A 12,500-nucleotide genomic window follows, 5' to 3' on the forward strand; every position below is an offset into this window, starting at 1 on the left:
ACAAACTGGATTGCTGACTCATCCGCAGGTTTTAAGGGCACTTCTGGAGTGTGTCTGGTTACCTGTCCAGCCAGGTGATCAGACCTGGCTCCCTTCTGAGTATACCAAGCAGGGATCACCTGTGTAGATGGATGGTGTTCTCTGTTTATGACCCAGAGGCTGTAGGCACATACTTTGCATTTGAACTCTTCCTCCCAACGCCACAAGAGCAGCCACAACCTTCAGGTAACATTCCTGTAACCAATGCTCAGAGCCCAGTGAGCAGACCTGTTATACCTGCAGTATGCACTTTTGTTTATGTTATATATAAAGATATTCTGTTGATGTTTTGACCTCTAGAAGAGAGTTGAAAACTGAACTCTGTAAAACTTACTTACTTGTGTTTGACTCTGTTGTCTTGAACTGAGAGCTGGGCTGTAAGTGGTGGTGGAAGATCAGGCAAGACCAAAGCTAGTTGTCTCTAAAAGCCAGTCGTCTATAAAAGCTAATCGTCTCTAAAACAGCTAGTCGTCTCTAAAAGCTAGTCGTCTCTAAAAGCCAGTCATCTCTAAAAGCCGGCCGTTTATAAAAGCCGGTCTTCCATAAAAGCTGGTCGTTTATAAAAGCTAGTTATTTATAAAAGCCAGTCGTCTATAAAAGCTGGTCATTTTTAGAAGCTAGTCGTCTATAAAAGCTGGTCGTTTATAAAAGCTGGTCGTCTATAAAAGCGTACCTCAAAAAGTGGCAAATCGTTTCATAGTGCTGTGTTTATTTTTTTGTGGTGGCATATGTGGTGGTGGCATATCAGGTGAGATATCTGCAACTGTTCCAGCCCAGACCTGGGCCCAGCCTGTTCCAGAATGTTCCGTTATCAGTGTTCAGGACCTGAGCCCAGCCTGTTCCAGAATGTTCCGTTATCAGTGTTCAGGAGGAAGATGATGATGTCATAGCCTGCAAGGGAGAAGAAGATGCTGGATGAAATTACCTGCTGGTGAGCTTGTGGACCACGGTCCAGTGGAGAGACAGCAAACCCATCAGGAGATATGTGTTATGTACGTGTGTTTCCGTGTGTGTGTGTGGTTTATGCCACGGCAAAAGAAGAGTGTGTGTGGTTTCTGACTAAATCGGGATGAATGAGCTTTTCTACAATGTTTGGCACATTGTGTATGAATATGGGCCTGTGTTTGGCACACTGTGTATGAATATGGGTCTGTGTCTGGCACACTGTGTATGAATATGGATGTGTGTTTGGCACACTGTGTATGAATATGGATGTGTGTTTGGCACACTGTGTATGAATATGGGCCTGTGTTTGGCACACTGGGTATGAATATGGGCCTGTGTTTGGCACACTGTGTATGAATATGGGTCTGTGTTTGGTACACTGTGTATGAATATGGGTGTGTGTTTGGCACACTGTGTATGAATATGGGTCTGTGTCTGGCACACTGTGTATGAATATGGGTCTGTGTTTGGCACACTGTGTATGAATATGGGCCTGTGTTTGGCACACTGGGTATGAATATGGGTCTGTGTTTGGCACACTGGGTATGAATATGGGCCTGTGGTGGGAGTCACATCAGGTCACTTGTCGCATGTTTGCGTTTCCACAACAATGTGTGTATGGTGTGTGTGTGTGTGTGTGTGTATGGTGTGTGTATGTGTGGTGTGGTTTGTGTGTATGTGTTTGTGTGTATGTGTGTGTGTATGTGTGGTGTGGTTTGTGTGTATGTGTGTGTGTGTGTGTGTGTGTGTGTGTGTGTAAGAATGTCTGAGATCCTGCTCTGGGTCTGTTGTGTGGTCTGAATAATTGCCCTGGACATCTAATTGTTCTCCCCAGAAACAGCTCACCTACACGAACGCGCTTCCTTAAAACAGCTCACCTAAACGAACACACTTCTTTAAAACAGCTCACCTAAACGAACACGCTTCTTTAAAACAGCTCACCTAAATGAACACGCTTCTTTTAAACAGCTTTGTTCCATGTTGAATCCAGGAGTGTAGAAACTACTGGGTTGTACTGACAACTCAAATGTTCAAGAACTACTATACCTCTCAGTCTGATTTCTTTTAATCCGGCAGCATGATCTCCTGACCTATGCATGTGTGATCTTTGAGAGAATCCATCTCACAGCATTCAGAGGACTCAGCTAGGTGTGTCGACTTTATTAGGTCACTTTCAGATCATCATTGAAGTCAACCCCCTAAGAATCTGAAAATGCCCCTTCCCTGGAAAGCACAGGGAAAGCCCTCTTGAGTCATCCACGTCCCTGCACCACCTGAAGCGCATGGCTGAGTCTGCGTCCTCTGCTTCGACCTCGTCCTTGCCGCGATGACGAGCTCATCGTTGTGTTTATGAGATCCTCCTGGCACACCTGCCGTGGCGGCCGCGCCGGCTCCGCGCTGATGTTTCGCCATCCGCTCTTACATCACCACCGGGAGACAGCTCATCATCAGTAGAAAGGTCAGCGAGATCATTGCCCTTTGGTTGGCGCGTGGGCATTAAACTGGCGGGACAGAGATGGAGGCTGGCACATCTCACTCTGCGCTCGACCTCAGCTGATCCAATCTCCACTTCTCCATTAAGCAGCAGACTGAGCAATGCACACATGCGGTTTAATCTAATTTCATATATATTTCACATATTTCACATATTTACACATGCGGTTTAATCTCATTTCATACATATTTCACATATTTACACATGCGGTTTAATCTCATTTCATATATATTTCACGTTACTAACAGTAAGGGCCTACACTACAAGCACCAGCACCTCTGGTGGTTTGAGGGTTCTAGAGGGTTCTAGAGGGTTCTAGAGAGAAGACTCATCTCTGTGGTTACAGGCTAGCAGCCTCATGGCTAGTCTTTGACAGATCAGCTTAGTGACCAAGACTGAGTCACAGAATAAATTCGTTTCCGTCAGGAAACTGCAGTAACTCTGACATCTCGTAGAAATATTTATGATGATTAACAAAACGATAGCCAGTAATTGGTCCCACTGTTGAAATTACTGCCTACAATTCCTAATATCCAAACAAATGTATTTAATAATGGTTACTTGGCAACATCTAATTATTACATGTTGCCAAGTAACCATTATTACATTTGTTTATATGTTATATCTCAGATGATCTATAATTTACATCTACCTGTTTCTCCGTCATAAGAAATGATTTACATCTATATACACCTGAATTTAGACTGGAGATGTGGCCTCTTTGGTGAGGAAACTCCCTTTCTGATCTAGCATGCACTGTGAGCTCCCCCTGCTGGTCACACACACACACACAACTCTTAAAAACACCAGACTAATAAATTACCATTTCAGTTTTTTATTTAAATTGAATCCACATAGTCTGAATGTTTTAAGGCCATTTTCAGTCTGTGATGATGAGTGTGCTTACGTTACGTATAACGTTGATGATTATGTCTATTCCTCTGATGGTGTGTGTGTTCAGAGTGTGGCCCTGAGGCAGTCCTCCATGCCTCTGAGGTCCTGTAGTTCCTGACTGTGGGCGTGAAGGTAGAGGGAGAGAACCCGCCGAGCCTCAGCCAGCACAGAGAGCGCCTGCCCCGCCTGCCCTCTGAGGAGACACACACACAACACACACACACACACACACACACACACGGTTATTAATTAAAAGTGTTACTAGGACCCTGTTATTAGTTATATGTGTTACTTGAACTGTGTTATCACTTATAAGTGTTACTGGAACTGTGTTATTACTTATAAGTGTTACTAGGACCCTGTTTAGTTATAAGTGTTACTGGGACCCTGTTATTAGTTAAATGTGTTACTGGGAGCCTGTTATTAGTTACATGTTACTCGTACCCTGTTGGAGCAGAGACTCTATGTGGATGTCAGACGTGCATGTCCCCTCCCCCTCTAATTTAGACCCTCCCACACCCCTGCTGAGTGGCACCTCAGGCCCCTCCCCCTGCTGAGTGGCACCTCAAGCCCCTCCCCCTGCTGAGTGGCACCTCAGGCCCCTCCCCCTGCTGAGTGGCACCTCAGGCCCCTCCCCTGGCCGGTGACTGACCCGTTGAAGTGCAGCTGTGTGAGTTTGAAGAGCTGCTGGCCCACCTCCACGCTGTCCTCTCCAAACTGGCAGCGGACGGACGCCACACTGAGGCCCAGGTGGGAGGCTGCCTCGCACCAGTCACCTGCAACACAATGGTATTAGTGGGAGGCTGTGTGTGAGTGTGAGTGTGAGTGTGTGTGTGTGTGTGTGTGTGTGCGTGTGCGTGTGCGTGTGTGTGAGAGTGTGTGTGCGTGTGTGTGTGTGTGTGTGTGTGTGTGTGTGAGAGTGTGTGTGTGTGTGTGTGTGTGTGAGAGTGTGAGGCAGTGTGTGTGTGTGTGTGTGAGTGTGTGAGTGTGTGTGAGTGTGTGTAACTCACCCATGCTGGCGTAGGCTCTGGCTGTGGCATCAGAGAGCGCCCCCTGCAGTCTGTTAGTGGCCAGCAGATGGCGCTTTGATCGACACGTCGCTTCCTGGAGAAGCCGAAGGGCCTCAACTAACAGAGAGAGAGAGCGAGCGAGTGAGAGAGAGGGATAATTGAGATGGGATGCGTATAAATAATTACATTTTTAGACATATAGTCGCTTTCAGCAACCTAACATTCCCACATGCTGTCCAGATGGTGGCGCTGTAGAGGCTGGCATGTCTCCTCACCTGGTCTGTCCATATCCAGGAGCTCCAGAGCCTGATCCAGCACAGCTGTGATGACCTGCAGAGTCTTCTCCACCTCCCCACCGGACACCTGCCCAGAGCATCCCTTACGCGCACACACATACCCCCCAGCACCCGCCTGCAGGAACAACAGCAACATGAATAGAACAACAAAAACATCATCAATGTAATGAAATTTAAATTAGGCCACACAGCACTATACTACATGAACAATCTGGCAGAAAATATTTTTATACTAAGTTTAAATGTGTGAGAGTTCTACACACACAAAAAGAAAAAAATGCAAAACTGCAACCTTGACCAAAAGGCTACCTGCAGAGGTCTTGCACATTTAGGACACTTGTAATGAGTGCTTGTGATGTAGCCCTCTGGTGGTGACTGCAGGTCCTGCAGGCAGGCCTCACACTGACACCTGAACAGGTACTGCTCCAGTAGGAGGCGCTGTCGCTCCTGCACCTCCATCCTGCTGCAGTGGGGACCTGAGGGGAGAGAGGAAGAAATCAAGGATGGGTGAGGAAGTCTATGAAGTTAAACTAACAATGAGAGAATGAGTGAGTAAATGACAAGACAGTAGGATTAAAAAAAGTAAACACGAAGCAGAACAGTGGTCTATGGTGACATTCCTGAATGGACTCTATGACTGTATGGTCTCCATGACTGTATGAATAATTTTTTAAAGAAACACTATTGTTATAAGTCAAAATGTTGTGCTGCAGCAGTGTAGAGACCCCATTGTCTAGTGTCCCATTGTGAAAGTGTAGCATAAAGAGGCGTACCGTAGCAGTGTAGCGTACCGTAGCAGTGTAGCATAAAGAGGCGTACCGTAGCAGTGTAGCAGTGTAGCATAAAGAGGCGTACCGTAGCAGTGTAGCATAAAGAGGCGTACCGTAGCAGTGTAGCAGAAAGAGGCGTACCGTAGCAGTGTAGCAGTGTAGCATAAAGAGGCGTACCGTAGCAGTGTATCATAAAGAGGCGTACCGTAGCAGTGTAGCAGAAAGAGGCGTACCGTAGCAGTGTAGCAATGTAGCATAAAGAGGCGTACCGTAGCAGTGTAGCAGAAAGAGGCGTACCGTAGCAGTGTAGCAGAAAGAGGCGTACCGTAGCAGTGTAGCATAAAGAGGCGTACCGTAGCAGTGTAGCAGAAAGAGGCGTACCGTAGCAGTGTAGCAGAAAGAGGCGTACCGTAGCAGTGTAGCAGTGTAGCAGTGTAGCAGTGTAGCAGAAAGAGGCGTACCATAGCAGTGTATCAGAAAGAGGCGTACCATAGCAGTGTAGCAGCTCCTCTCCCGCAGTCAGGTCCCTAGCGGCGCGGACCAGGACAGAGACGCCCATGACAGAGTCGGGGGACGAGGCGGAGGGTAGAGTTCCGTCTGGGGCGTGCCCACCACACCCCGTGTCAAAGGTCACGCTGGTGTTGGGTCGACAGGCATGGTTCAACAGGCTGAGAGTGGGGAAAATCGCCGTGGCAACACGGATCTCTCGGCTGGCCTGTACAGCCGTGCCGCACTCGTCTATGAGAGAGAGAGAGAGAGAGAGAGAAGAGGTGAAAACAAGAGGAGGATGTCTGAGGTGTCGACACTGTTATCTGTTATAGTCTGTGTGTTGCACCTGCTAATGTGTGTGATTATGAGACTGTCTGTGAGTGTGTGTGAGTATGAGACCGTGAGTGTGTGTGTGTGTGTGTGTTCGTTGCTTACCTGACACTCTCTCAGTGGTGATGGCCTGAGCATTGGCCCTCAGCTGTAAGAGATGCCTCAGAGCTGTAGCTCCCAGAATGCTTAGCTCTGGATTCCATGCTCCACCTACAGCATCCTCACATGCTGATGGGCCATCGCAGCTGTCACTCCCATAGTCCCCGCCTCCCCATGAGGCCGGAGGAGGTCCTGCCTGTCGCAGTGCTTGGTGCAGCGTCGCTATGGTAACGGCGTAAAGGAATCGCAGACTGGGGGCGTGTCCCTCCACATGTGGTAACAGGCTGTGAACATGCTGATAAGCATCACCAGGACAACCCACACTGAGGGCAGACATCTGCGTGAAAGCACTGCTTGGCAACACTGACTCGATTTGACCACCAGGGGGCGATTTGGAATTGTGACCAAATGTGTTGTCCTTCCCATCATGGCTCTCCTTCTCCACCTCCTCAGCTACTTCCTGCTTTGACAGGCTCCTAGCCTTAACCTCTGACCCTCGAGCCCTCCTGACCTGCTGCAGGCCGCCTTTCAGTGCCACCCTGAGTGCCAGGTGTGCCAGGAAGCCCGTGGCCCTCAGCTCTGCCCCTAGAGGGCATTCCCAGCGATGGTGCTCCTGCCAGGCCTCCTGTTGGCAGCGTTGGCCGCAGTAGCGCTCGTAACTGCAGCCAGGGCAGGGCACTGGGCACAGGGTGGGGCACAGGCAGCGGTGGCAACAGCGGTCCTCAGTGCCAAATGCCCCTTTTGCCCCCTCTGCCACCCCTATCTCCCTCTCGGTCCTCCCCTCCTGCTCGGCCCGGAGTCCCTCTCCTTGGATCAGCACACAGCTGAATGCCTGGTCCTCCAGCAGCACCTCACCGGCGCTCTTACCCTCCATGGCCACCAGGTGGCGACCTTTCTGCAGGCTGAAGTGCAGGCTCACACCCGTCGCAGGGGTGTGTGTGTGGGGATGGTTGACGGTGGCTGCTGGTGAGGGGGTGTGATGTGCGGTCGGTGCCGCTGTGCCCCTCTCCTGCCCAGGCTGCTGTGGGCAGATGAAGCCCTGGCACTGATCTCTCCTGCTGAGGAGCTTTGGCTGGAGGTGAGAAGGGTAGCCATGTGCCAGCGCTCTGCCCACGTCCTCCACACACTCCTACAGAGGAGAGCCCACAAGACAGACTCAGCTCATGAAGCGCACACACACACACACACACACACACACACACACACACACACACACACACACCACACACACCACACACACACACACACACACACACAGTGTGCTGCTGCACTGCAACCAGAAAATGCACGAAATCGAAAAATATATTATTCTATATATATATATATATATAACGAGTGCTTCTGTAAATAAATGACGACACTGTTAGGCATCCCGGAGGGCCCAAGACCTTCATGAGTCAGCTCCGACGGCTGGTGATCACATTTGAGCATTGGATTTTGGGACGACTAAGCGCAAATATAAAAGCAAATCTTAGAAACTCAAAAAGATTCCACTCAGCAGAAGCAGAAACTCAAACCTCAGTTTATTTCCCTGAGACAGAGAGGAGGCAGTGAACATACTTAAGGTATAATGTTACAGTGTTATGGTCGTACACGCTCTCTTACGATATAATGTTACGGTGTTATGGTCGTACACGTACTCTTACGATATGATGTTACAGTGTTATGGTCGTACATGTCCTGGTGTTATGACCACACACGTACTCTTACGATATGACGTTACAGTGTTATGGTCGTAAACGTTCTCTTACGATATATAATTTTACGGTGTTATGGTCGTACACGTTCTTTTAAGATATATAATGTTACAGTGTTATGGTCGTACATGTCCTGGTGTTATGACCACACACGTACTCTTACGATATGATGCTACAGTGTTATGGTCGTACATGTCCTGGTGTTATGGTCATACACGTTCTCTTACGATATGACGTTACAGTGTTATGGTCGTACATGTTCTCTTGAGATATGATTGTTACAGTGTTATGACCAGACATGTTCCCTTTCACATTGCTGCTCTCCATCTCCACCTCCACCTCCTCATGTGCTTCACCTCCTCATGTGTTCCCTGCTTAGACTGTGTACTCTGTACCCACCTGGTAGCGGGCGAGTTGAAACAGGGCGGCCGATCGGTTGGCATAGCACAGTGCCAGCTGCTCGGAGTTCTCCGGGGCGTGGCACACACCCTACAGACCACAGGGGTACACAGTTTTTGGTATTTGAAGGTAAAACAAGTCTTTATTTAAAGTAAACCTAAAGCACTTTAGAAAACACACATACATAATGCATTCATATGTAGCATAGTTCTTGACTTGCATCCTCCCACTAGGGATTCAGGGTACAAAATCAAACGCAATCATACATACATCCACCACACACAAAGAGATCTTGAAACGTGATTGAGGTCCACACATTCTACAGAGGGAGCCGTCGGAGCTTGGGGGACAGGAGCCATACCTGGGGGAACGGAGGCATACCTGCGAGTAGAGCAGCGCAGCAGAGGTGTAGTCTTTGGCCTTGAAGCGGTCGTTGCCTCTCTCTCGGAGCTTCGCAGCACTCGGAGCGCACTTCTGTACCGGATAGTTTCTACCGATACCGGAAAGAACCCGGACATCGTCGGGCCTGGATAAGTGGGAGGTGATGGGGTAGGGTTAGGGGAATGAGGGCAGCAAGGTGGAGAAACTGACATATTTCAGTTCCGAGAAGATATATAGGAGATCAAACTACAAATACAGCGATATTATCCTGCTGATTAATAAGTCCGAGTAAAACGAATTATTCTGTGTAGTGTTCTATACAAAGACTTAACACTTTCTGGAATGCATTATGCATTTACAACGCAGAGTAGGAAACGTGGAGGGTGTAATGAATGGTAACAATTCCTCGTCGCCAGATAGGTACTACTACGCTCCTATACTACTACTATATAGCCACTTCCACACTACTATGCTATGATTTTGTGATCAGATAACAACATGTCTCTCAACATCAGAGAAAACTATGACAATTGAGGCTGAAGTTGTACTTACGTGGTCTGTGACTGTCCGAAGTCAAATATTTCGTCTATGTCTAACTCGCCAGAGAACTTGTTCGTTTGCTCAGGATCCAGCCGACTCCATATCTGTTCTGCATGACTGATCCAGTCTGGACAGGGCAAATCCATGGGTTTTCCTTTCTTTGTGCGTGTTTATGTACAAGTAAACGACCCGCTGCATGTTGTGTCTGCAGAACACCACACGCGTTTGATTTGTGCGCGGCAAACGTATGACAGCGTCGCACTGCAGTGACGTATCACAACACGGAAATAGGCGTAAACCGACGTGTTGATGTAATCAGATACTTTCTAATAAGGGACGGGCCCTGGTGTAATTATCTGATATATACTATTGTAAAAGTATTTCGCGTTTAATCCAGTGTACAAATATCAACCACTGATATCATCAACAGAAGGACTTCAAGGAACTGACTTCAAAGAAAACAGTGCTAGATAGTTTATTTTGGCACAGGACTGCAACCCTTAATTAGCCAACACAACCATTAGAGCACTCTTCTTCCCTTTTCTTGCAGCAGTCTACAGCACTGAAATAGAAATATTCTACATCCAGTAATATCACAATGATATTATCACAATGATAATATTATAATGGCCACAAACAAAACATTTATATGTAACAAGCACAGTCCTGCATCGGACTCTTCGAAACTTGCAACCTCGATCATGGGAGGCGGACGTGCTAGCAAGGTTGCTAAAACCCATGGGTGCTAGCATCTCTCGGTACGACAGGATGGCATATGTTACTTACAACTAAACACATGGGTCTACTGACACATCTCTAAAGCCCAAATGGCACTGGGGAGTGAGGCTAAACACGCTGCACAGCTCTGCCCCAGCAGAGTTGTCATTAACGCCAGGCCAGACTTCTCACCTGTGAGCTGCCTCCTGCTCAACTCAATTTGTTCCCTTTCATAGTACAGCAAAGCAGGGTAATCGCTGTAAGCTTCAGCTGGAGGGTTGCAGAGGGGGGAGACTGACAGAAGAGAGTGGCTTGCCTGTCACAACACAGCAGTGGGTGCTGGTATTATTCTGAGAGAACATTTGTATTCATTAAAAGTTTTTTTTTGTCCTGACAGGAAGGATATTAGACTCCAGAAAAAGCACTGCAGAGTGGAGGCACAAGTCATCTTGTGTTCGGATATGAGAGCACAGGACATTTGATTAATTTATTTGGAATGACCAATACTGATACAACACCACAGCATCCAAATATTAATAAAGAGCCAATTATGTCTCACACAACAACACAAACACTGTGCAAGTATTTACAGCCAAGTGAATCAGTAAATTAATACATAGTCATATCAGGGGTAGAGATGGCAGCGCCTAAGATTGCTGACACAGAGCAGTATTTGGCTATTTGCTTATGAGAGCACAGGAAATCTGCTTTTTGAAAACCCAGCTTAATTTTTCACTCTCCAAACTCACAGGGGCTGTTGGTCTTGAGTGTCGATTGGCTTTAGGTGCCAGACGCTCTGCCTGTACTTCCTCCTCCTAGTTTGCTTTTTTGTTTGTGTTTGACTGTGCCGCTGCCTGTTGTGTTTGACTGTGCCGCTACCTGTTGTGTTTGACTGTGCCTCTGCCCGTTGTGTTTGACTGTGCCGCTACCTGTTGTGTCTGATTGTGCCGCTACCTGTTCTGTCTGACTGTGCCGCTACCCGTTGTGTTTGACTGTGCCTCTGCCTGTTGTGTTTGACTGTGCCGCTACCTGTTGTGTCTGATTGTGCCGCTACCCGTTGTGTTTGACTGTACCGCTGCCTGTTGTGTTTGACTGTGCCGCTACCTGTTGTGTCTGACCGTGCCGCTGCCTGTTGTGTTTGACTGTGCCGCTACCTGTTGTGTCTGATTGTGCCTCTGCCTGTTGTGTTTGACTGTGCCGCTACCTGTTGTGTTTGACTGTGCCGCTGCCTGTTGTGTTTGACTGTGATGTGCCTGTTGTGTTTGACTGTGCCGCTGCCTGTTGTGTTTGACTGTGCCGCTACCTGTTGTGTTTGACTGTGCCTCTGCCCGTTGTGTTTGACTGTGCCGCTACCTGTTGTGTCTGATTGTGCCGCTACCTGTTCTGTCTGACTGTGCCGCTACCCGTTGTGTCTGACCGTGCCGCTGCCTGAAGATGTTGTGCTGCTTCCTGTTTGTTTTGACACTGACTCTGTTTGAAGAATCTGTACTTTGGTGCATGTGCTATGACACTATTCAATGTTTATATCTATACGTTCAGGCAGTTTTTCAGTGTTTCACTCACTTGCCTAAAGCCAGTGCCCTTTCACCCCTGAGAAAAGGCTGAAGCAAAAACAAACGCCCTGTCTGGTCTCATCAGTGTGTGGATGAGATATTTTTAGATTCGTCTGTGGGGAACGTGTGAGACATGAGTACGGAGTGAGAGACAGCACGTCACAGGGACTTAGGGCAAGGCTGGAGAATGCATTAAGACACACACACACACACACACACACACACACACACACACAGACATGTGCGCAAACAAACATTTACGCATACACACACACACGCTTTGCACATTGTACCTTTTATGTCTGCATGAGTAGATGGCCTGAATCTCAGAAAGTCTGCCGCTACTGATGGTGTGTAAGGTTTTTGCTCTTCTTTATGTCGGCTTAGTGTTGTTAAATCCCTGCGCTCTCCTCTCCTCTCCTCTCCTCTCCTCCTCCCTCCTTTTTAATGCCTGTGTGGAGGCCCAGACTGGAGAGAGACTGGAGAGAGCTCTGCACTGTCAATGAAAGCAGCCAACTGCATCAGAGAGAGGGAGGGAGGAGAGAGAGGGAGTATGAGAAAGGGAGAGAGAGAAGGAGACAAAGCAAAGGAGAGAAAGAGAGAGGGAGTATGAAAGTGTGACAGATGTGAAAAAACAAAAGGGAGGAAATGGAAGAGGGAAGGGACTGATGTGATTTCTTGTTCATGGGCCATGAAGTCCTTAATGGCAGCAGGCTGGGGGACACTAAGAAAGGGCTGAGTCCTGAGAGGAAGCCAAGCGCGTGACAGCGGGCCAGCAGCGGGCCAGCAGCGGGCCAGAAGCGGGCCAGCAGCGGGCCAGCAGCGGGCCAGCAGTGGGCCAGCAGC

The 12,500-nt window shown here is 48.2% G+C and overlaps 1 protein-coding gene across 1 annotated transcript; it reads right to left on the reverse strand.

Annotated features, from left to right (window-relative positions):
* Window positions 1-3,298: 3,298 nt before the first annotated feature.
* On the reverse strand, window positions 3,299-9,640 carry smyd4 (SET and MYND domain containing 4). Its single transcript, XM_012816553.3, has 10 exons — window positions 9,397-9,640; window positions 8,845-8,989; window positions 8,464-8,553; window positions 6,374-7,496; window positions 5,939-6,187; window positions 4,989-5,155; window positions 4,659-4,794; window positions 4,384-4,500; window positions 4,026-4,149; window positions 3,299-3,566 (listed from the first exon to the last, which is right to left on the reverse strand). The coding sequence occupies exons 1-10, from the start codon at window positions 9,528-9,530 to the stop codon at window positions 3,437-3,439; spliced, it is 2,415 nt and encodes an 804-aa protein (XP_012672007.2). The 5' UTR covers window positions 9,531-9,640; the 3' UTR covers window positions 3,299-3,436.
* Window positions 9,641-12,500: the final 2,860 nt, after the last annotated feature.

The sequence above is a fragment of the Clupea harengus genome, chromosome 8 (genome assembly GCF_900700415.2).
Source record: "Clupea harengus chromosome 8, Ch_v2.0.2, whole genome shotgun sequence".
Lineage (NCBI taxonomy): Eukaryota > Metazoa > Chordata > Actinopteri > Clupeiformes > Clupeidae > Clupea > Clupea harengus.

What these genes read in the sequence shown, in the direction of transcription:
- smyd4 (XM_012816553.3), bottom strand. Translation starts at nt 9,530, where the DNA reads ATGGATTTGCCCTGTCCAGACTGGATCAGTCATGCAGAACAGATATGG. An exon ending in TTCGGACAGTCACAGACCAC is followed by an intron (nt 8,990 to 9,396) that starts GTAAGTACAACT and finishes CCACTTATCCAG; the next exon opens with GCCCGACGATGTCCGGGTTC. An exon ending in CTGCGCTGCTCTACTCGCAG is followed by an intron (nt 8,554 to 8,844) that starts GTATGCCTCCGT and finishes TGTGGTCTGTAG; the next exon opens with GGTGTGTGCCACGCCCCGGA.